Below are 25,565 nucleotides of genomic sequence, written 5' to 3'. Positions count from 1 at the left end.
TGATTCCTTGGGCTGGACTTTCCCCACCCCTGCTCTAGAGTTAGCCCTACACATGAGCTCCCCAGGGAAGGCAGGACTTCTGTTTGGAGAGGCTCGTTGTAAAAAGGAGGAAGGCTGGTAACTGCAGTTGGTAGATCACCTGCAAGACAAGGAAATCCTCTGCAGTGGGTTGTCTACCTTGGGAGAAAACTTTGTGAAGGAATATCCAGTAAATGTGATAGAAACCAAGTTTTTCAAGTAGGTTTCAGCGTATGGACTTTCATTTTATAAATGGGACAGACCCTTCATGTGGAGGGAAAGCCACATAAACCTGGATTATAATAAGTCTTTGCCCCAGAGTATCCATGCTGGTGGTGACAGGCTTCTTCCCCAACCCCCACTCAGGGGAGTGGCCTCATTTAAGAATTGCCCTAAGCAGTTGCTATGCAACCAAGAGCCTAGGCTGACTTAGTTTCAAGATTTTCTGCCAAGTCTTTATGGACAAGAAGATAAGCTCCATGTGGTAAAGCCTCTGATTGCGAAGCTTCAAGTGAGCTCAGAGAGGGCCTCTTTCACCTACCCTGCTTTAGCACACACAACAGCACTCCTCTCAAGTACTTGGTAGCTGTGGGATCTTAATCAGTAGTTCCTGACCTAACTGCAGGTCAAGATCTCCAGCAGTGGGGCCTCGCCACCTGCACATTTAAATCTAGATTCTCTGGGGGATTCTGATGCATGGTCAGTGCTGAGAGCTACTCCTATTAGATGAGCAAAGACTCCAAACTCCTCCCCCTGCCAGGAGATCCATCCAAGGATGGATCTACCCCCTTCTGTTGGGATCAGGTTAGTAGGTGCTCAGTGGGCGCTCCGTGCTGAGGGGCTGTGACAAATGCTGTGGGAACCAGATACATGTAGTGTTACCTTTAAAGAGCTGGCAATCTGTTCAGGGAGACGTGGCACAAATGTGTGAAAAGTTAAATAATGATATAGGTTGAACTACTAGGTCCAAATAGTAGAAGAGATAACTCAAAGCAAAATTATTGTCATAGACCATGGAAAGGAAAACCTCTGTGGATGCTTAAAGTACTGAAAGTGTACCTCAGGCTGGAGCAGTCAGCAACCATTCAGGAATGAAGTAGCACTTGAACTTGGTCTTGAGCAGTCATTATTCCACAGCAACTCACTCAGAGGATGTTAGAGCAGCCAGGTGCTCTTACTTTTTGGACCAAGTGCCTGGAAACCACCAGTGGGCAGCACGGAGGAGAGAGTACAGTCAGCTTGACTCTTGGAAGTTCAGTCTCCTTAGGTCCCAACTAAGTGAAAGGTGCTCTGGGCACTGCTGTGAAGTGGAGATAGAGAAAGGCAGCATTGATGTGTGCAGGGACACACGTGCTATGCACTGTATGCTGGTATTTGGAAGTCATGCTACTATACCGCTCTGTAACTGGGAAAGGATACAGGCATTCTGTGTTTGAAAAGCTCAGTAGACAGCAGAGCTTTCCTGTGACTCGGGTGGGAGCTAATTGCCAGCCCTTGAACAAAGGCGTATAGTACCTATACTGTGTTTCTGTTTCTGTTGGTTTGGGGTTTGGGTTTTGGGCTTGTTTCGTTACTGACCACTGTCTTCCTGGATGCAGCGCCTTGCTTACTTAGGCCATTGTAGGAATGGCCCACTCAGCCAGAAGCCAGCTTCCCCAGAGCAAAAGCTCTGGGGGGACCCTGCACACACCCCCACAGCTAGGAGACTTAAAGCCTCTTCCTTTTCTTCCCATTGTGTTGACTGGGCTTTTCTAGGGGAGGAGTGGGGCCAGTTAAAAGCTCCCCATGCCAACCGATTCATCTTCTCCCACGACCTCTCCAACGGGGCCATGAATATGCTGGAGGTGTTTGTGTCTAGCCTGGAGGAGTTTCAGCCAGACCTGGTGGTCCTCTCTGGATTGCACATGATGGAGGGACAAAGCAAGGAGCTCCAGAGGAAGAGACTCTTGGAGGTAATAGCACTGTTAAAGAATTTCACAGATCTCAGCTAGTGTGTTTCTCCAGATCCTGCCTCTTTTGGCCTCTGCAGCTTATGCTGCCTTGCCCTCAGTCCTGACCTTTCCGGGACATATGGTAGCTGGCTCTGAACCTGCCTCTTGCTCCAGGGAAGCATCTCACAGTATTCTTTCAGATACGGCAGCAGCTTGAGTAGGACAGGTCAGAACATCTTCCTGCCTGAACCTCTGTATCCTGTGCTAAACTGAATGTGGCTGAGAGCTGCAGTGTTTGTAGTTTGTGTCCTTTGTGTTATCAATGTCATCTCACTTCCCATCAGCTATTGCTGCAGATTCACACAGCAGTTGAAGCCGACTGCTCAGTTTAGACTCCCAGGAATAGGCTAACTACATGAACCTACAGGGGTGGTCCTTTGTGCTCTCTGAGTCTGTAACACAGTACCTCTCTGCAGAGCCTAGGTATCCCTGTTGGGGAAAGCATCCCGCATCCACAGAGGTCGTGGAAACCTACATGGCTTGGAGCTTTCATAAGAATGCTAAGAAGACAGTGACAGTACACATTGCCTCTCAGGACCTGATCTTTTCCTTTTGCCTGACTTCTATATCTAATGGCGATGCTGTCCTCTTTTTGCAGGTTGTGACCTCCATTTCTGACATCCCTGTTGGCATTCCAATTCACCTAGAGCTGGCCAGTATGACCAGTAGGGATCTCATGAGCAGCATTGTGCATCAGGTAACCACGTGGGCAGCACTTGGTGCCCTCTGTGCCCTCTTTGGCCCTGACTCTCATGGGGCCTTGCAGAGACATGCCTTTGTCCAGTAGGACAAGCTGTTTGGGCTCAGGGGCCAGCTCATTAGGGTGTGGCTGTCATGTCACTCAGACCTACGTCCTTGGAAATCTAAATAAGAAACCAGGACTATTCTGGAATAGGATCTCCTCCTAGGTTAGAAATATGGTGGTACATCTGATGGGTTCATGGGCTCTTTCTCCTTCTGGAATGGGAAGTTGAGAGTGAATGATCTGCAGTAGAACTCAAAAGGGAACAAAGCCCAGCTCAGCTGCTTTCAACTGAACTTCAAGAAGCTCAGAGAAAGGAAAGTGGGGGAGCTTTATTCCCTCACCATCAGGCATCACTTGTTCAACTCCTGCCTCGGGACAGCAGCGGTGATTAGATAAATTTGAGAAGATAATGCTTAAGAACGCAGACTTAGGGAACCTGAGTTGAAATTCTGGCTTTGCCACTTGCTAGCTTGATGAAGTTAGGCAAGTTAGTTAACCTTTTTAATGGGTAATATAATATATTCATATGGTTCAAAACCCAAAAAATATTAAAAGCTATACAATGAAGTCACCCTCCCTTTTTCCCAACACCTGTACCCACTGTTAGTAATTTCATTAGTTTCATCTGTCTCCCTCCAGTGTTACTGTGTACTTATATATGCATTATGGGAATATGTCCTTATTTTTTAATCCCTTTTTACCCAAAAAGACAGCATAGCACACTGAATACATTGTTCTGCATTTTGTTCTTTTTCACTAAGTGGATATGTTTTTTGGGGGTTTTTATTAATTTTTATAAGAGTTCATTTGAGCCAAACTGATGGCATATGCTAGGGAGCAATATCTCAGATGTTCCTCACTACATGGATTTTGGAGATCTTTTTTCTGTCATCATTTGGAGAACATCCTCAGTCATTTGACAGCCATGTAGTTAAAAGGAATGTGTGAGCACCTCAGTTTATTGAACCTGAATCTTCTCAATGGGAATTTGATGTATTACCCTTTGCTATTTCACATAGTGCTGCAACCAGTAACTTTGTACATGATTTTATTTTGCCCATGAACAAGTACATATGTGTGATAAATCTCAAGTAAAATTGGCTGGATAGGAGCAGAAAAAGCATCTGTAAGTTTGATATAGCCAAATTGCCCTCCATGAGAATTATACCAATTTACTTCCAGTAGAATTCTTTACAAGTGCTTATTTCCTTATATTCTTGTGACCAGAATATGATTAAAAACATTCATTGTTACCAGTCCAGCAGGTGAAAAATGACATTTCACAATCGTTTTTTAAAATAGACATTACTTTTTTTTTTATTGACACTAATATAGATGTCCGCCATTTCCCCCCCTTTGCCTTCCTCACCCAGTCCCCCCACCCCAAGACTTTACTTTCTGGGGCGGTTTTCAGTACACAGCAAAATGAGCAGAAATGTAGGGAGTTCCCATATACCTCCTACCCAAACCCACCCACAGTCTCTCCTACTATCCATGTCCACTGCACCACAGTGGGGTACTTGGTACACAGTCTGTGAACCTACACTGACACATCATTACCACCCACAATCCGTGGTTTACATTAGGGTTCACTCTTGGTGTTTTTCAGTATGGTTTTTATTTGCATTTCTCTTTTTGAGGTTATCTTTTCACTTTTTAAAAAGCAAGCCATTTTTATTTCATTTTCTGTGTAACTGTCTACTTAACCTCTCCTCAGTCCCCTTATCTGTAAAATGGAGGCAATCCCTCCCTCCTTTGAGGGTTACAGTAAGATTAGCTCAGTGCCTGGAACAGAACATGCAGTAAATGGAAGTGCTGTAACATTAGCAAAGGTATAGGCCATTGATTTTTTAAATAAATATAAATACATACACACATACATATCCCCCTACCCATACCTACATGCCTGCGTACATACAGGGGCTTATCTCTCTTGCACTAACATTCCCGTTATATGCAGTTCTCTGGCCATAAGGAAGAAAGTGCTAAGAAAGAAAAGAGTGAGGTGGACATAGTGGTTCCCTTTAAGATAGAAATCAGGCTCAACAGAGAGTTCTGGTCAAGGTGGTGGTGTAGGTAAACGTGGTACTTGGAACCTCCCACAACTAAATTACAGAACAACCAATAATTCAGAACACCTGAAATCTAGCTAAATAGAAGTCCTATAACTAAGGATATAAAGGAGAATCCACATTGAGACTGGTAGAAGGGGTGGTGGCTCAGAAATGGCTCGTCCCACACCCACATGTGGCAGTTAATAATTGGGAGGGATATCTTGGCTGTGGACGTCCCCCCTAAGGAGTAAGGGGTCCCAGCCCCACATCAGAACCCCCAGCCCAGGGTTCCAGTGCCAAGAAGAGAAGTCCCCATAACTTCTGGCTGTGAAGACCAGTGGGGATTATAGCTGAGTGAGATGGAGGATGGCTGGAGTCCAAGGTGTTCTTTTAAAGGGCCCACGAACACACCAACCTAACTCGGACTCACTCACTCTGAGCTCCAGTGCTGGGTGGCGGCTTGAAAACACATCAGGGACATAGGAGGAGTAAGTGAATTGTCCAGCGAGGGCTGGAGGAGCAGCTTTCTCTCAGAAGTACTGGCAGAGGCCACTGAGACCCCATTCCACCCAACTTTCAGGCCCAACCAAGCCTTTTCCATACAAACAGCCTCTCTTGGCTTATGCTTCGGACTTTCCTAAAATCTATCAAACAAGCAGAATTTGGCCTGTGCATACCCCACTACCGTTTGCTAAGTGGCCCCAGACCTGGCACTAGTGGCTGCCAGCCTCAGTTAGCAGTTTGGACTCTCCTGGGCACCTCCAAGCCAAGCACAAGTAGCAGCCATCTATAGATCACTCTGTAACTAATACTGGTGGTCCCAGGCAGTGGTTGAACTTATACCTCCCAGGAGTCCCCAGAGCCAGAGCACCTGATGGAGTTTCAGACCATACTGGATTACAACCCAAACACCTCCACAAATGACACACTCGGGGCAGACTCGGCAGCACCAAAGCCCCAATGAAGTGAGTTTGCTCCATGGGGTTGGCCCCTGCACAGCAGCTTCTCTGCTGTAATTCCAGCTGGTCCTTGTAGCCAGTATGCCTGGGGATAAATCTCTGCCAGAGATGTGCTAACAGCAATCAGGGCTGTGCTACAACAGGACAGTGCACACAGGTCACATGGGCGTACCTGGAGCACCTAGCTCAGTGACCAGGGAGGCCGCACCACTGGGCCTTACAGGACATCTACTACATAAGGCCACTCTACCAAGTCTGGGAGACATAGCAGTCTACCTAATACATAGAAACAAACACAGGAAGGCAGCCAAAATGAGACAAACAGGTCCCAAATGAAAGAACAGGAGAAATCTCCAGAAAAAACTAAATGAAATAGAGGCAAGCAAACTACCAGATGCAGAATTCAAAACAATGGTGTTAAGGATACTCAAGAAACTTACTGAGAACTAAGCATAAAAAGGGACACGGAAACCATAAAAAAGAACCAGTCAGAAATGAAGGATAACACTGACTGAAATGAAGAATTTACAAGGTAATCAACAATAGAGTAGAAGAAGCAAAGAATCAAATCAGCAACTTGGAATATATGGAAGCAGAAAACACCCAATCAGAACAGCAAAAAGAAAAAAGGATTTTAAAAATGAGAATAGTGCCCTCGGTGCATGGCTTGGTTGGAGTGTCGTCCTGTACACCAAAAGGTTGCGGTTTCGATTCCTGGTCAGGGCACATACCTGGGTTCAATCCCTGGTCAGGGTGCATACATATCCTCAGGTGAGGATTGTTTTAAAAATGAGGATATTTAAAGGGACCTCTGGGGCAGCATCAAATGTACCAACATTTGCATCAGCAGGGGAAGAGAGAGCAAAGGATTGAAAACCTATTTGAAGAAATGACAGGAAAACCCCCCTACTTGGTGAAGAAAACAGACATTCAAGCCCAGGATACACAAAGAGTCCCAAACAAGATGAACCCAAAGAGGCCCACACCAAGACATCGTAATTGAAAAGACAAAGAATCTTAAAAGGAGCAAGAGAAAAGCAGTTACCTACAAAGGAGCACCCATACTACTGACAGCTGATTTTACAACAGAAACTTTGCAGGCCAGAAGGGACTGGCATGAAATATTCAGAGTGATGAAAAGCAAGGATCTACACCCAAGATTACTTTAAGGACAGATAAAGAGCCTCCCAGGCAAGAAAAAACTAGGAGAGGTCATCACTACCAAACCAGAATTACAAGAAATGTTAAAAAGTTTCTAAGAAGAAGAAAAATAAAAATGAATAATAGGGCAATAAATCGTATCCATCAAAAATTACTTTAAATGCAAGTGGATTAAATGCTCCCATCAAAAGACATGGTACCTTGGCCAGGTGGCTTGGTTGGAGTGTCATCCTGTACACCAAAAGGTTTTGGGTTTGATCCCTCGTCAGGATGTGTATGGGAGGAAATTGGTCCATGTTTCTCTCTCACATCAATGCTTCTTTCCCTCTCTCTAAAATCAATTTTTATAAAAACATCTTCAGGTGAGGTTTAAAAAATATATACAGTGACTGAAAGGATAAGAAAACAATAGACTCACTTCAGATCAAAAGATGCACAAACTGAAAGTGAAGGGATGGAAAAAGATATATCATGAAAAAAGAAATAAACAAAAAAACAGCTGGGGTATAAGCAATACTTCTATCAGATAAAATAGACTTTAAAACAAAGGATACAAGAGACAAACAAGGACCCAGCAACTCCACTCCTGATTATTTATCCAAAGAAACACTAAATAAAAAAGACATATATATCCATGTTTGTTGCAGTATTATTTACAATAGTCAAGATATGGAAACAACCTAAGTGTCCATCAGCAGGTGAATGGATAAAGAGGTGGTGCATCTATACAATGGAATATGGCTTGGCCATAAGAATAGTGAACTCTTGCCACGTGCAGCAACATGGATGGACCCTAGAGGGTATTAGGCTAAGTGAAATAATTCATAGAAGGACAAATGCCAGATGACTTCACTTATATGTGTAATCCAAAAAATATATAAAGAAGAACAGAAACACAAATACAGAGAACATTTTGATGGCTGCCAGATGGGAAGGGTGTTGGGGGATGGGTGAAAAGGTGAAGGGATTTAGAACTACAGATTGGTAGTTACAGAATAGTCACAGGTACAACATAGGAGATATAGTCAGTAATATTGTAATAACTAAATGTGTCAGATGGGTACAAGATTTATCAGGGTGATCACTTAGTAAATTATATAATATGTCTAATCATGGGGTTGTACACCTGAAACTAATGTAGTATTGTATATCAACTGTAATTTAGAAATAAAATAATTTTTTTAAAAAATTAAAAACAAACAGGTACAACGGCTCCTGCATGGTGCCCTTCTTCAGCATTATTACTAAATAAAGTCTTCCTCACCCACACCTACTTAAAAAGTTTAGCTCTAACATGAAACTGTTCTTGTTCCTTGGTACCGTTATACACAGAACCATTGTGACCCTGACTGTGTGTTGTTAGGTGCCATTTTACTGCTATAATGCCTGCTGACATTGAGGAACTGAGAATCATGTCCCATCAGTGGTAAGAGGGTATACTATATATGGAAAGCTAGGCACCATGGAAAGAAATACAAAATATGTACACCTTGCCCTTTATCTTATAATGGCATATAACAAAAGACTGGCTGTAAGTTGCATTGTTACTGCAACTTTCCAGTTTATCCCACATGATGAAGGTGGAGATAGAGGTATAATAGTAAAAACTGACCAATAATCTGTCACTCCCCCACCACAGACTTCAGGGGCAGGGAGTCTTGTAAGGAAGAGGTTATCCATCCTGCCTTCCTTCCCTGACTTAAGTCATTGGCTGTGTCTAAGATACCCTTCTGTTGTGAATCAGAAAGAGATTGTCATTTTGTTTTTGTTAGCAGGTCTTTCACACAGTGACTTCCCTTGGGCTGAATGAACAGGAGCTGTTATTTCTTAGCCAGTCAGCAGCTGGACCTCACTCTTCTCTGTCGTCTTGGAATGGTGTTCCTGATGTGGGCATGGTCAGTGATATCCTTTTTTGGATCTTGAAGGAACACGGGAAGAGTAAAAGCAGAGCCTCAGACCTCACCAGAATCCATTTCCACACGCTGGTCTACCACATCCTGGCAACTGTGGATGGACACTGGGCCAACCAGCTGGCAGCTGTGGCTGCAGGAGCTCGTGTGGCTGGGACACAGGCCTGTGCAACAGAAACCATAGACACCAGCCGAGTGTCCCTGAGGGCACCGCATGAGTTCCTGACTTCCCATTCAAAGGCAGGCTCCAGGATCATATTCAACCCTGACGAGCCAGTGGTACAATGGCACAGGGAGGGGGTGTCCTTCCACTTCACACCCGTATTGGTATGTAAAGATCCTGTTCGAACTGTGGGCCTTGGAGATGCCATTTCAGCTGAAGGCCTCTTCTATTCAGAAGTACACCCCCACTCTTAGGAAGGTGGTTGTGGATAATTTTTCTGAAGAAGGAGAACTAGCCAATTCAAGAATTTCAGGAATTAAGTGGTTTGGAAAATAGGATTGAGGTGTCAGAACAGTTTCTAGATTTAATTCAAAGACAGCCAATAAAACAACAGCAGATTCAACTATCAGATACATTCCAGCCTGTTGACAGTTATGCAAAAACATTTCAGGTTTTAATCGAAATTTATCTACTGAGACTGGATTTTCAGTTTTTTATGTTGTGTGTTAACGGGTAAAAACATGATTCCCCAAATCCCCAGTTTGTGCAGCATTGTCAAGTATTTCAGGCCAAACGTCTTCACCCTGGAGCGCATGCCAGCTGGAAAAAGCACCTCCCTCCTGCCCCATTCAGAAGTGCATGCTCACTCACCACATCTAGTAAAGCTCGCTGAAAGCTTCTGTGTTCTCTCCACTCAGTGCTCGTGGGCAGGGTCATGATTTCCACTCAGTGTTATAATGAAAATACTTAATAAGCATAGCTTCTCAGTCTTCTCTCAGATGTAAGACAGAGCCACAAGTAAGGACAAAATCACCCCTCCTGTGCTGCATAGTCGCAGTGAGGGGGGAGCCCTATGGGGCCTTTGAGAGATTTGGCTATTTTGCACTGGTTTAGAGGCCTGGCTGACCTGCAGGGTGGGTGGCCATGCAAGCTGAAGGGCTGTGCCTTCCTGCCCTGGCTTTGATTGTAGGCTAGCTGGTCAGAGACTACCATGCTGGGCCCAACCTCATTGCCCAGCTCTGGACATACTTTCTCCAGTAGAAGACTGATCTTTGTTCATTCTGGTCCTTGAAGGAATTTGCTTTTACAACTGGAATATGCTTCTGTGTGTGTAACTGATCATGTGTTTTACATTGACACACCACATCCATTAAAGAGTTTGGCCCAGGATCATGAAGAAATTTGTCATGTTATGTATTTATTTTTTTATAAATCAACGTGCTTTTAAATATATTAAAAACAATTACCTTTCAGGAATCCTAAGTCTGTTTGCAATTGACTTTGTTCCCACCTTCACTCTGGAGCCAGATACAGTAGAAATCATTCCAACCTTGACTTGTGTGTTCTATGTTTTTCTGCTCTGTAGGTGTTTGTCTTGTCTTCCCCATCACGGGCTGGGCAGTCTCTCACACTGAACCTGAGCAATAGGTCTGTCCTCTGTTTTAAAGTGACAGAAGATACTAGTGTCAAGTAGCCAATCCAGTAAGAAACAGCAGTTTGAAAGTATGGTGAGCCTTCTCAGTTTGTTCAAAAAGCATTATGGATATGGCAGCTGGTGGCAGGGGTAATTGTTTCACACCCAGCTCACAGCAGCAACTTCTGGAATCTCAAAGCTATCTCAAGTTCTTCATTCATGACCTCTCCTTCCCTACTTTGGATAAGAAGGAAAGGCTTGGTTACTCCTCCTTCGAAGAAAACAAGCCTAGAGAATTATGCAGCTTGAAATTCAAAACAAGTAGCTTCTTAAGGAACTCTGGCTGCTACCTCATCAGTCTCTGCCTCCAAACTCAATTAAAAATAATTAAACACCAACCTTCTAGCCTATTTTACTGAAAAGGCTTAGTGAGAAGAGATTTCTATTTTCTCAAGAGGAATTGGAATAAGTTATTTATGTTCCAAATCTGAGAATAGTTTGAGAGTTCCAAAGTGTTCTCTACATGTTTACTCAGGCCATGATACTAGTATATTTTCAGCAAGTTCTTCAGTTTTCACTGGTGATGTCAGTAAAGACTGATCCAGGACGTGTAGTCAAGCACATACCTTAGCGCATAGTTTTTCAAAAGATGCGTTTTGAACTTTTAATAGCTGCTAAGTCAGTTTGGTGGTTATCACAAGTATCCAAATGTACCATACATTATAAGCATAAGTATTATAAGTATTGTTTTGTACAACTTTATATATGCCTGCATGAGTGCATGTATGTGTGAATTCCCATCACCTAGGGCAAATTATGCAGAAGTGAGTGGGAAAGGCAGGGCTTCAAGCCCCTCTACCCTTCACTTTGTAACTATATTTTACAAAGCCTTTCCCATATGATTTGATGTGAAGAGAAGTGAAAATCCACTGAACTAGGAAGAATTCCTGGTGGAAAATGAGCCTTCCTAAAAAAGGTTCTACCACTCACTCTGGCAGTCACTTGAAATTGATTTAACACCAGGGAAAAAGCTATAATACACAAAAACATCAGGAAATAAGAATCTGGCCAAAAATCAGCAATGTCTATCATGCAGATTCAGCTTGCATTTTATTCTCTGTCAAGTTTGAGTGGGGCAAGGGTAATAATTATTCATCAGTAGAAATCGAAATGCTATTCAGGGTTTTGAGATGGCAAGTATTGAGTGACATTGGACCAGTTCAGTTTGCTGAGCCTCACTTTCCTCATCTGTAAAACCAGTTAATAGCAGCCCTACCCCTCACAGGGTTTTGATGACCAAAGGAGAATGCTGTGCAAAATAATTAGCACAGTACACAGCACATATTTAAAAGTTTGATAATTGTCAGTTACTATTAGTAAAACTGAACAGAATTTCCTGGGACTCTAGAACTATCTTAAATCATTAAAAAGCTACCACAATGATAATTTTAAATTTTATATTTTGGACTTCTTTTAGGGAAAAAATTTTCATACAGTGAAAGCACAAATTTTAAGTGTACCATTTGTTAAGTTTTGACAAACACATATGCCTGTCAACTCAAATGCCTGTCAGATATAGAATGTTTCTATCACTTCGTGCCACTTCCATTGTCATCCATAACCCCACCCCTAACCCCCAAAGCAACCTGTTAATACTTTTTTTCACCATAAGTTAGTTTTGTGTGTTTTGGAACGTCATAGAAATGGAATCATATTTAGTCCTTTGTATAAAGCTCCATTCATTTAGCATAATGTTTGTGAGATTATGTTGTTCTGTGTAGTTTATTGCTTTTTATGGCTAAATAGTATTCCACTCTGAATACAGTGTAGCACTTTGGGGCCTTTATGAATAATTTTACCAGCAAGTCTGTGTTGGCATTTTCATTTCTCTTGGGTAAAAATCCAAAGTTGTGGAACTGCTGTGATAAATATCTATCTTGGGATGGGTGACAGGCCTTTCTCCAAAGTAATTGGACCATTTTACTCCCACTAGTGATAGATAACAGTTACTGCTGCTTTTCATTTGCATCAACATTTAGAGTTGTCAGTGATTAACTTCAGCCATTAATGGTACATTAACGGTATTTCATTGTGGTTTTATTTTGCATTTCCCTGATGATGAATGATGAGCATATTTTTACATGTTTATTGGCCATCTATTTTTGTGAAGTGTCCAAAGTTTTTGCCTACTTTTTTTTTCAATTGGGTTGTTTTATATATATTGTTTTAGTTGTTAGTGTTTTTATTCTTAGGTTGTAGGAGTTCTTCATATATTCTGGATATAAGTCCTTTGTCAGCTAGATTTTGTGACTATATTCTCCCAGAATATATTCCCAGCCTGTAGATTGATATTCATATTTTTCATGGCTTATTGGTCTTCTGTCCTAAGAAACACTGAACTACTCCTTGTCATGAATATAGTTTCATACTTTCTTCTAGGAACTTTATAATTTTTGGTTGTACCTTTAGTTCTAGAATCCACTTTGAGTTTTTTTGTGCATGGTATTAGGTTGGGGTCAAATTCACTTTTTTCTACATGGGTATCCAGTTGTTTTCAGCACCATTGTTAAGAAGACTCCTTTTCCTATTGCCCTTATCAAAAATCAAATGACTGTGTCTATTTATAGACTCTATTCTTTTTTTTGTGTGTGTGGATTTTTTTGTTGTCTTAAATGTGTCTTTATTGATTTCAGAGAGAGGAAGGGAGAGAGAGAAAGAGAGAGAAACATCAATGATGAGTCAGTCATTGATCGCCTGCCTCCTGTATGGCCCCTGTTGGGGATCGAGCCCGAAACCTCAGCATGTGCCCTGACTGGGAATCAAACCTTGATCTCCTGGATCATAGGTGGATGCTCAACCGCTGAGCCACACTGGCCAGGCTCTATTCTGTTTTACTGGCCTATTTGTCTATCCCTAGGCCAGTACCACATAATTACTATCATGGTTAAGTCTTGAAGTGAGGTAGTGTAAGTCAGTTTTGTTCAAGATTGCCCTGGATGTTCCAGGTACTTTGTATTTCCATGACATTATGAACCAGCTTGTAAGTTTCTACCTCAAAACCTGCTGGGATAATGATAGGAGTCTATAGACCAATTTGGGAAGAATTTTTATCTTAACAATATTTAGTCTTCTAATGCATGAACATGGCCTGTCTCCCTGGTGATATTTACTCCTGTCTTTATTAGTTATAGCCTACCATAAGAAAAAAATTCATAGAACTCTATTTTATTAGCTCCCCCATCAGACTTCATTTTCCCTTTCTGCATGTTTCAGGCAAGTCTACATTTCATCCATTTAAAAATTAAAGAATAAGATTAAAATAAGGAACCAATAAGATGATTTCAAGTTGAATCATACAAATGCTTGCAACATCTCTGATAAGAAACTCAAATTGTTTTTACCATCTGTGAAGCTGTCTCTAATTAATCTCCATGATTACCACATACGATGCCATACTATGTCTCCCTCTTTTTTTAAAAATTTACCCCACCCCCTACACACTGCTCCCCTTTGGCAACCATGAACTTGTTCTCTGTATCTATGGGTCTGTTTCTGTTTTGTTTATTCATTCATTTTGGGGTTCCCCCCCCTTTGGTTCTACATATAAGCAAAATCATAGATATTTCTCTTTCTCTGTCTTAATACCCTCTAGGTCAATCTGTGTTGTCACAAATGGTGACATTTTGTTATTTTTTGTTGTTGCTGCGTGATACTCTATTGAATATATCTACCACACATTTTTTTTTTTTAACACATACCTTTATTGATTTCAGAGAGAGGAAAGGAGGGGAAGAGAGATAGAAACATCAGTGATGACAGAGTCATTGATCAAGCCCACAACCTGGGCATGCACCCTGACCGGGAATCGAACCCCAATTGCCTGGATCCTAGGTCGACACTCAACCACTGAGCCATGCCCAGCAGGGCTCTACCACACCTTCTTTACCCACTCTCATCTACTGATGACCACCACTAGGTTGCTTACATATGTTGGCTATTGTAAGTAATACTGCAATGAACATAGGGATGCATATGTGTATCTGAGTTAGTGTTTTTGTTATCTGCAGATAAATAAACAGAAGTGGAATTGCTGAGTAGTATGGCAACTCTATTCCTAATTTTTTGAGGAATCTCCATACTGATTTCCATAGTGGCTGCACTAAATTACAGTCATACCAACAGTATACAAGGGTTCCCTTTTCTCCACATCCTTGCCAGCACTTATTTGATTTTTGATGATAGCCACTCTGACAGGTGTGAAGTGATATCTCACTGTGGTTTTGATCTGCATTTCACTGATGATTAGTGATAATGAGCATTCTTTATGTCTGTTGGCCATCTACATGTCTTCTTTGGAGAAATGTCTATTCAGGTATTCTGCCCATTTTTAACTGTATTATTTGGGGGGGAGGGTGTTAATGTTGTATGAGTTCCTTACAAATACTTGATATTTACCTCTTACCAGATATATCGTTTGTGAATATCTTCTCCATTTCAGTAGGTTGTCTTTTCATTTTGTTGATGGTTTGCTTTGCAGAAACTTTTACTGCCATTTGCTTTTATTTTGTTGCCCTTTCCAATGAGACATCCAAAAAAAAGTAAGACTGATGTCAAAGAGTTTACTCCTATGTTTTCTTCTAATTTCAGGTCTTACATTTAAGTCTTTAATCCATTTGAGTTTATTTTTATATATGGTGTTAAGCAAGTGGTACAATTTCATTTTTTTTACATGTATCTATCCAATTTTCCCAACACCACTGATTGAAGAAACTGCCTTTAGCCCATTGTATCTCCTTGCCTCCTTCATTGTAGGTTGACTGTATAAGCGATGATCTGTTTCTGGGCTATCTATTCTATTCCATTGATCTGTATATTTGTTTTATTGCCAGTACCATACTGTTTTGATTATTGTAGCTTTGTAGTCTATCTTGAAGTCAGGACTCCCACTTTGTTCTTCCTCAAGGTTTCTTTGGCTATTTGAGGTCTTTTGTGGTTCCATATAAATTTTAGGATTAATGCTAGTTCTGAGAACAATGCCATTCACATTTCAACATCAATCAATTTGTATATTACTTTAGGTAGTAAGGACATTTAAACAATATTAATCCTTCTAATATATGAGCAGGGTATATCCACCTATTATCTGTATCTTCAGTTATCTGTATCTTCAATGTCTTACAGTTTTCAGAATACAGGTCTTTCATCTCTTTGATTAAATTTATTCCTAGATATATCTCTCTCCCCCCCTCCCCCTCTCCCCCTTCCCTGTCCCCCTTCCTTCCTTCCCTTCCCAACCACTTCCTGGTGTACAGGACGATACTCCAACTGAGCCACACTGGCCAGGATGGTATTTTACTTTTTGGTGCAATTACAAATGGGATTATTTTGTTAATTCTGCTGATTGTTGTGATGTATAGAAACAACACATTTCTGTGTGTTGATTCTGTATTCCTGCAACTTTATTGAATTCTAATAGTCTGTTGGTGGAGTCTTTAGGGTTGTTGTTTTTTTTAATATTATGTCATCTGCAAACAGTGAGAGTTTTCTTCTTCCTTTCTGACTTGGATGCTTTTTATTTCTTTTCCTTGTCTGATTTCTATGGCCAGGGCTTCCAATACTATGTTGAATAACAGTGGTGACAGCAGGCATCCTTGTCTTATTCCTGATCTTAGAGGAAAATCTTTCAGCTTTTCACCATTCAGTATGTTATTAGTTGTGGGTTTGCCATATAGGACCTTTATTATGTTGAAGTATGTTCCTTCTATATCCACTTGGTTGATTCAATAAAAGGATATTGAATTTTGTCAAATGCTTTTCTGCATCTATTGAAATGATTTTCGTCCTTCATTTTGTTAATATGATATATCATGTTGACTGATTTGTGGATGTGGAACCATCCTTGCATCCCTGGGATAAATCCCACTTGGTCATGATGTATAATCCTTTTAATGTGCTGTTGAATCTGGTGTGCTGAATATTTTGTTGAGAATTTTTGAATCTTTGTTCATCAAGGATATTGGTCTATAATTTTCTTTTTTTGTAATGTCTTTGGTTTTGGTATTAAGGTAATGCTGGCTTTGTAGAGTGAATTTTGAAACATTTCTTTCTCTTCACTTTTTTGAAATAGTTTAAGGATAGGTGTGAATTATTCTTCAGTTGTTTGGTAGAATTCATCTGTGAAGCCTTCTGGTCCTGGACTTTTATTTGTTTGAGGTTTTTTTTATTACTGCTTCAATTTCTGTTTCTTCCTTGTTTCGTCTTAGAAGGTTATATGCTTCTAGAAATTTATCAATTTCTTCTAAATTATCGAATTTGCTGGCATATAATTGTTTGTAGTATTATTTAGTAATTCTTTGTATTTCTGTAGTGTTCATTTTAACTCTTTCATTTATAATTTTAATTATTTGGGATCTCTCTTTTTTTTAATGAGTTTGGCTAAAGGTTTGTCAATTTTATCTTTTCAAGGAACCAGCTCTTAGTATCATTGATCTTTTGTACTGTTTTTTTTAATCTCTATTTCTTTTACTTATGCTGTGATCTCAACTGTTTCCTTCCTTCTGTTTACTGTGAGTTTTGTTATTTTGTTCTTTTTTTAGTCCCGTTAAGCATATGGTTAGATTGTTTATTTCGGGTTTTTCTTTTTTTTTGTTTGATTGTTTTTGAGGTAAGTTTGTATAGCTATGAATTTCCCTCTTAGAACTGCTTTTGCTACACCCATAAATTTTGAAAAGTTGTGAATTCATTTTTATTTGTCTTAAGGTAGTTTTTAATGTCCTGTTTGATTCCCTCTTTCGTCCACTGGTTGGTTAGTAACATGTTATTTAATCTCCATGTTGGATTTTTTTAGTTTTCTTCCTGTGGTTGATTTCTAGTTTCATGCCTTTGTGGTTGGAAAAGATGCTTGATATGATTTAAATTTTCATGAATTTGTTGAGGCATGTTTTATGGCCTAATATGTGATCTATCCTGGAGAATGTTCCATGTGTACTTGAAAACAATGTGATATTATATAGTTTCTGGATGCAGTGTTCTGTAAATGTTTATTAGGTCAATCTGGTCTAATGTGGCATTTAAGGCCATTATTTCCTTATTAATTTTCTGTCTGAATGATCTATCCATTGATGTGAGTGAGGTATTAACATCTCCTGTTGTTGTATTACTGTAAATTTTTCCCTTTATGTCCATTAATATTTGCTTTATATATTTAGGTGATCCTATATTGAGTGTGCAGATATTTATTTTAAGCTGATAAGCATTTAAATTCAAATACATTCTAAAAGGACTACATTTTTGCTCCCCTTCCACACTTTTTTCTTTAATTATTGATATTTAAAGAGAAAGAAGAAGGGGAGGGGGGAGAGAGAAAGAAATAGAGAGAGGAACATCGATTTGTTGTTCCACTTATTTATGCATTCTTTGGTTGATTCTTGTATGTGCCCTGACCAGGGATAGAGCCTGCAACCTTGGCATATTAGGACACTGCTCTAACCAACTGAGCTACGTGGCCAGGAACCACACTTTATGTTTTTGATGTCATATTTTAGATCTTTTATGTTTATTTGTTTTTGTTTTTTCTTTTTAAAATATATTTTTTATTTTTCCATTACAGTTGACATTCAATATTATTTTATATTTCAGGTATACAGCATTGAGGTTAAACATTTATATAATTTACAAAGTGATACCCCTATGTCTAATACTTGCCTGGCACTGTACATATTTATTATAATTTTATTGATTATGTTCCCTATGCTGTCTGTACTTTACATCTTGTGACTATTTTGTAACTACTAATGTTTGTTTTTTATATCTTATAACTATTTATGGTAGTTTGGGTTGAGTTTTGTACTTTTGTCTTTTGACCTTGGTAGTAGCTTTTAAATGTCTGATTTGCTTTACTTATTAAATATTTGGCTTTACTTATGAGATGTTTTCCTTCCTCATATTTTCTTATTTCTGGTTATGGTCTTTCCTTTTCTGCTTAACATTTCTTGTAAAGCTGGTTTAATGGTGATGAACTCCTTTAGATTTTGCTTGTTTTCTCTCTCCTTCAATTCTGAATAACTTTGCCAAGTAAATCGTTCTGGGTTATAGGTTCCTTTCTTTCATCACTTTAAAGATGTCCTGCCACTCCCTTCTGGCCTGTAAAGTTGCTGCTGAGAAATCAGCTGATAACCTTATGAGGTTTCCTTTGTATGTAACTAGTTGTTTTCCTTTGCTGCATTCAAAACTGTCTCTCTAACTTTTCCCATTCTAATTACAATGTGTCTTGGTGTGGGTCTCTCTGATTTCATCTTGTTTGGAACTCTTGTGTTTCCTGGACCTGGATGTCTGTTTCCCTTCCCAGGTTAGGAATGTTTTCAGTCATTATTTCTTCAACTAAAATGTCTGTTCCTTTCTCAGTTCACCTTCTGGGATCCCTATAATGCAAACGTTTGTGTGCCTAATGTTGTCCCAGAGGTCCCTTAAACTATTCTTTTTTTAATTTTCACTGTTCTGATGGTTGATTTCCACTAGTCTATCCTCTAGGTCACTGATCCATTCTTCTGTATTAGCTAATCTGTTGTTGATTCCTTCTTGTGTGTTTTTCATTTGTTACTGTATTCTTCAGCTCTGCTTGGTTCTTTATTACACCTTCTCTTTCTTGAAGTTCTCCCTAAGTTCCTCTATTGCACTGTTGAGTTTGGTTTGCATCCTTATGACTATTTCTTTGACTTCTTTGTCAGGCAAATTCCTCTGTATTTCTAGTAATACTCTTTGTTTTAAGTCTATCTGACATTAATATAGCACTCTAGAGATTATTACAGACTTCCTATGTCTGTAGTTTGCATGGTATATCTTTTTCCATCCTTTTACTTTCAATGGCAGATAACTGGGCTTTATTTTTTTAATTCTTTCTCTGCTTTTTAATTAGAATGCTTAATCCAATTGCATTTTTTTAGGCTAGTTACATTCTTATGTAATTATTGATTGATACATTTAATATTTGCTATTTATTTATTTTCTCTTTTTTCTTTTTTGTTCCTCTATTCTTACTTGAATATTTTTTAGAATTTCATTATAATTTCTCTGTTGTCTTTTTAGCTATATTTCTTTGCATCTTCTTAATGGTTGCTCTAGGGATTATAATATCCATCCCCAACTCTTCACAAACTATTTAAGATTAGTTTTATACCACATTATGTAAAATTTAAAAACCTTTCAACTATAAAGTTCCATATACCCCCTTGTCCTTTAGTTACATTTGCATATGTTAAACCCCACAATATAATGTAATATAATTTTTTGCTTGGAACAGTCATATGTATTTTCTTAATAAAACCAAGATAGTGTTTCATATTCAACCATTTGTTTATATTTGTTATTTATGGGAGGATTGCTCCAACATAAGCTATTCTGCTATTATCAGACAATAATGATTCTTCCTTAAGGACATGATTATTGTAATCATACACTCCAAAGGTATACTGTCTTTGTAATGCACAGTTTTGTACTAATATTATTCAGTAAGAAGGGCATTTTTCTCTTTGCTAGTCCATACTTCAACTTTTCTGCCTCTAGTTTAAGCCATCTAAAACCACATCTTTATCTGTAATTATGTACTTGGCCTCCTCTTCCTTTCTGTTAAAAATTGTGATGACATAAGCAATCCCATACTAGAAATTAGAATAGCTCCTTTCTCACCAGAGTGAATGAGAAACTACAAATCCACATGCCCAAAAGATATTTATTTTTAAAGAAAATCTAAGCTCAAATTAATGTAGAAAGCATATGTGTCTGTTGTTGTTGTTAATCCTCACCTGAGGATATTTTTTCCATTGCTTTTTTAGGGCTGGGGGGACATCGATATAAGAGCCACATTGACTGGTTGCCTGCCGCACGCGCCCTGATTAGGGGCAAGGAGCGAACTCAAAACTCACAACCAGGAGTCAAACCCACGACCCTTCAGTGCCTAGGCCAACACTCTTAAACACTGAGCAACACCAGCCAGGGCAAAAGTATGTGTTTCCTGACTGCTATCCCTGGAATGCAAGGTGCCATTATGTTTTTGTTCCAAAGAGTATAGAAAAACTAAAGAGTCCTGCTCTTTGCATTCTCTCAATCTCCACCTTGCTTCACTTAGTAAGGCCTTTTTACTCTTTTCTGCTAAAATTTTCTCAGATTGTAATGAATTCAGTTCTACCCTCTAAAAACCTCTCTTCCCTTTACTTTGACATAACAGAACAGTGGTACCTCAGTTTTCAAATGTAATCTGTTCCGAAGACTGAGTTCTGAAATGTTCAAAAACTGGGAGATCAATAGCTGACAGCTAGGCCTCAGGATCTTGCACTGAGTGGAAGCCGTGTGGCATGTTCAACTTCCGAGGCGTATTCAAGAACTGAAGCATTTATTTCCGGGTTTACAGCGTTCGTAAACCAAAATGTTCATCAACAGAGATGTTTGAAAACCAAGACACCACTGTTAGTCCAATTTCCATTTATTTCAGTCTTTAAGCCCTTGGATCTCTGTTGCTGTCACTAGTTCACAAGAAGTACATCACTGCTTGATAGTTAATGATTAAGAGTGGGAGCTCTGCATCCTGACCTGGGTTCAAATTCTAATCCTCCGATTTACCTTGGAAAATTCATTTTGCTTCTCTCAACCTCAGCTTCCTCCTTTACAAAATGAGGATAACAGCCCCTTTCTGTTGGAAGGGTTCAATGAGACTGGTCATTCCCTTCCTGAACTTCTCTTCCTTTGCCTTTCCTAACACCACTTTCCTGGTTTTTCTCTTGTATCATCTGCTTCTCCTATCTCCTTTGTGGGCTCTTCTCCCTTTCCATATTGGGTTTTCATTTTTGGTACCCCATCGTCTTATTCCTAGCTTTCCTTGGAATAAGGAGCCCTTGGGTGACTCCTTTCAAATCTATGGTTTCAGCTATTACCCAAACCCAATTACTCTGGAATCTTTAGCTCTAAGCCAGATTTCACACCTGAAATCTAGCTATACAAGTGTCTAGTGGCTATCAGCATTTGGACATCTCAAAGATAAACATGTGTAAAACTAGGCTCCACAACTCTCGACTCTATTCCCCCAATGTTCCTCTTCTCTGATTTGTGCAATTCTCCCCAGCAATGGGTATCCATCCTTGTCTGCTCTTATCTACCACTTCCAACCACTCTCCGGTTTGTGTTGATTTTACCTCCAAAATCTCTTTCACACCTCCTTCCCCGTCTCCAGCTATCTTATCTTACACTCTCATTATTTCTTATCAAGACCTTTTCAGTCAAAGGCACACTAGACTCTACACTGATATATAAGTGAGCTCTCTTAGTTGCTCAGGATACAAATCCCAGTTCTGCCACATACCAGCTGCATGGGCAAGGGTATCACTTCTGTTACCTTACTATTTATTTCTGAGATATGAGAACTAAAGAGTTTTCTGCTCAGTTAGTTGCTGCTTCAATGTCAAAACAGACCCAGTCATAATATAAAGAACAACAGCCCAGCCGGGCGTGGCTCAGTGGTTGAGCTTTGACCTAGGATCCAGGTGATTGGGGTTCAATTCCAGTCAGGGCACGATTCCCAGTCGGGGCACATGCCCGGGTTGTGGGCTCCATCAATGACTCTCTCATCATTGATGTTTCTATCTCTCTCTCTTTCTCCCTCTCCTTTCCTCTCTGTGAAATCAATAAAAAGATATATTTTGAAAAAAAAAAGAACAACAAACATAGCTTGGTCTGGCAATAGGTCAGTCAACCACCTTCAAATTATGGTGATTAAAGGGTACTTTAAGTACAAAATGGAGACTGGTCTTGAAGCAAATTGCTGGCCTACCATCCATCAGGGCTGCAGCAGAGGCTGTGCTGGCACTCAAGTAAGAACTTGGCATGAGGTTCCTTCTCCAGTTTCAAACTCAGCTTAGAAACAGGTAAGGGAAAACTGTGATCATAGGTTCTTTTAAAAAGTTTTTATTTTGACCTCTCATTTTTATACCTGAATAACAACTTTCCCCAAAGGATGATACATAATCTTTATTCTAAAAAGGACATATCGATAACATATTGATAGCATCTCATCAGTACTATCATTGATTGTCTTAAAATTCCTTGGTTAAGTTCTGCCCTGGCCGGGTAGCTCAGTTGGTTAGAATGTCGTCCTGATACACCAAGGTTGCAGGTTTGATCCTCAGTCAGGACACATATAAGAGTCAACCAATGAAGACATAAATAAGAACAACAAATTGATGTTTTGATCTCTCCCCCTTCCTCTCTCTATAAAATCAATAAATTTAAAAAATAAAGTTCTTCCTCTTTTTTTAGTCCTTGGTGCTAATACCAGAGCAGCTGTTCCCCCTATACTCTGACCTCTCTCAAGAACAAGATACAGGGACTGTTCTGGATTCCCTTGGACAAGTGCAACTAGGACACCCAAGAGGCTCAGCTTCAATTTACAGAGCTTTTTTCATCTTTTTTTTCTTTTAAATTAAGACTATTAGGGCTAAATTATAAATGCAAGATTTGTGTTTGCCTTGGGGGCTCACATGCCCCACAGCCTGAGGATCACCTCAGCTAAGCCAAGGCTTTGTCATGGCAAGGCTACTGAGCAAAGGTCTGTCTCTAACTTCCCCCCCACAAAGGAAGGGGTCAGTCAGTCGAGATAAAAGTTCTTACAAAAGCAAACAGCATCATGTCCCCTGCTGGCTCTTGGAGCTACATACATAGAGCCATAAGCCTTACTCTCAATTCTTAAAGGACCTGGCTGGCTGGCTTCTCTCTATTTCCTGGGTAAGGTAATGGGGCCAATGTGGGGCTGCAGAGGCCTCAGGCTCCTTGTGATCATCACAACATATACAGTGTTCTGTGGTGCCCAAGGAACCTGCTGGCCTCCACTCTACCTGGGTCATGTGACCTTTCTTAATCTGGTACATCATCGCCAGAGAAACCCCTACTCTGGGGTCACCCTACTCCTGTTTTTCTCTTATTTGTGCTGGTGCTTCAGTGAGACATGGTTCCACAGTGAGCTCCGGTGCCAGGGGAAGAGATGGTGCCCTGAGTTCTTGGTTCCATAATTCCAAAAGAAATCATTACTTTCACTGTTATATTTTAAGAAACCCCATGTTTTGTGGCACCAGTGGGACTGTGATATATATATCTTTACAGGTGTGAAGTTATACCATAACTGAAGAAATAAAGCAACAGTCCAGTTTGCCTTCAATGACTCACTGAAAGAAATCTTTAATTACCTGCACCATGCCAATTTATGATAAGGCAGTGAGAATTAAAGCAAGACTGCATAACAGAAAGTACTGTAATATATTTCTAAACTTGAATATTGTAAAGACCCAGTGTACTAACTATGCAATGAGGCTGCCAGTAACTGTTACCTAATATACACAACTTGCCTTAAAGAAACAAGTACCAATTTGTCCACCCTGAGACTTTTTCCCCCTTCTAGGCAACATTACATTGGACATGTTCTGAGTCTGAAAAGTACAGGTTTCAATCAAAGTTGTAACTTCTTTGCTGGACACATGGCTGTACCCACGAGGTCTTTATGGTGCTGTGTGTAACCTCCTACCTGAGGGGAGCTTCCTGTGTGCAGCTGCTGAAGACATTGCCTGTCCAAGAGCTTGATTAGAGCCCAGAGGCTGCTGGAAACTGGCAGCTTTGCTGGTTGAAGTGGTACGGTGCTTTGATTTGGGATCTTTAACTGGTTGAGTCCAAACCAGTGCCTCCCCAACCTGGAGAGCAGCTCCCAACTTCTGAGCCATCTCCACCATCTTGTACCCACATGAGAAGAAAAAAAGAATCAAGGTATGACCGCCAGAGACAAGCCTACCTACCTTGTCCTAGGTCTTCCACCTGGGGTTTTAGCTAAAATAGTGACTACTGGTACTAGGCATTTGAGGGAGGAAGTACTTATTGCAAGGAAATATTTCTCAAACAGCAGAAATCACAGACCGCCCTTAGAGGATGGCAAGGGAATTCATACAGGATCTCACCTAACAATTCAAGTTTGGTGTGTTATTGGGCTAAAAATTCACCTTTCCTACAGGAGAAGTGAGAGGAAACTACAAAGAGACATAGGCTTCAACTCAGAGAAGTTGTATTATCAATAACAGACTCAGTAAGCCTGAATTTCCTCTTACTGTTTTCTTCCAGGAAAGTTTTTTCTCAGGCTGTTACTAATCGAATAATTTATGCTGCCAGGAACATCAAAGCCAAAACAGGCATGAGCTTATAATAGGTTTTATTTGGATTATTTGGGCTAGATTCAAAAGTTTGCCGACAGCTTACTTATGGCTCCTGGGAGCTAATAAGAGACATACCTCCCTCATGCCCTGGTCTGTTGGTTGAGTGCCATCCTGTGCACCAGGAGGTAGTGGAGTTCAATCCCTGGTTGGGGCATGTGCAGGAGGCAACCAATCAATGTCTCTCTCCTCCCTCTCTCTCTCTCCCTCTCTCTGCCCCTCTCTCTAAAAGGAAAACAAAAAAATCAATAAAAAAAAGACATACCTCAGAGTCAAATTCCAGAGAGCTATTGTCCTTGAGTAGGTTGACTTTCTTCTCCATCTCTTGATACTGGGCCAAGGCCTCCCTCTTCTCACCCTGGTTGTACAGCAGCACAGCATAGTTCAGGTTGACTAAAGGGTTATACCTGTGGCAAAGAGGGATTCTATGAAGCTTAGGCTTCACAAAAAATGGTCATTTAGAGATTCTCATTACTGAAAAAAAACCAAAAAAACCCTGATTATAAGTAGAGATTTCTCCACTCAGCAACAAGGCAGGAACACACATGCTGTCTGGACTTGTGGGAAAGAATCACAGAATAATTGCCCAACCAGTAAAGCAGGTGTTGGGACCAAGTGTGACATCTCAGCCCTCAGCAGGGACCACCAGGATGGGCTGAAGAAGTGATCCCTACCCTGCTGCCTAGCTGATGCCAATAGAGTAAATCCAAGAGAGTCAAGTTTACCTTAGATTAAACTAAGCCGAGAGTCACATCTGATATTCCAGCTAGCCCATGGCTATCAGCAACTCAAGTCCACTGCCAGCTCTGACTTTCCCCTCCTGACTACTAAACTTGGGGCTGGAAACACTTTCTCGGAAAGTGCTAGTGTTGGTTTCTGCCGAGCCACTGCATGTTTAGTATGACATCCTTCCATA

At 40.3% G+C, this 25,565-nt stretch overlaps 2 protein-coding genes across 14 annotated transcripts in view; one reads left to right on the top strand and one right to left on the bottom strand.

Annotated features, from left to right (window-relative positions):
* ADPGK (ADP dependent glucokinase) overlaps positions 1-10,256 on the top strand; it is a 31,271-nt gene extending 21,015 nt beyond the window's left edge. For 2 of the 6 annotated variants that reach the window (XM_081130103.1, XM_081130107.1), the window contains 3 exons: positions 1,774-1,970; positions 2,608-2,706; positions 8,701-10,256. In XM_081130103.1, the coding sequence (XP_080986229.1) occupies positions 1,774-1,970; positions 2,608-2,706; positions 8,701-9,255 (851 nt within the window). In that variant the 3' untranslated portion in view covers positions 9,256-10,256. The remainder of the gene's footprint in view (positions 1-1,773; positions 1,971-2,607; positions 2,707-8,700) is intronic. The other 4 variants (XM_081130104.1, XM_081130108.1, XM_081130106.1 and 1 more) reach the window with 4 other exon arrangements.
* Positions 1-25,565, bottom strand: part of BBS4 (Bardet-Biedl syndrome 4) — a 158,720-nt gene that overhangs the window by 39,322 nt on the left and 93,833 nt on the right. For 2 of the 8 annotated variants that reach the window (XM_081130026.1, XM_081130023.1), the window contains exons 14-15: positions 24,915-25,056; positions 23,977-24,178 (exon numbers count right to left, since the gene is read on the bottom strand). In XM_081130026.1, the coding sequence (XP_080986152.1) occupies positions 23,977-24,178; positions 24,915-25,056 (344 nt within the window). Of the gene's footprint in view, positions 1-10,172; positions 10,653-23,613; positions 24,179-24,914; positions 25,057-25,565 lie in introns of those variants that run through there. The other 6 variants (XM_081130025.1, XM_081130024.1, XM_081130029.1 and 3 more) reach the window with 6 other exon arrangements.

Source organism: Miniopterus schreibersii (genome assembly GCF_964146895.1).
Source record: "Miniopterus schreibersii genome assembly, chromosome: 1".
NCBI classification, from domain to species: domain Eukaryota; kingdom Metazoa; phylum Chordata; class Mammalia; order Chiroptera; family Miniopteridae; genus Miniopterus; species Miniopterus schreibersii.
The sequence above is the reverse complement of the archived record's forward strand: the minus strand, read 5'-3'. Positions and strand labels throughout refer to the sequence as shown.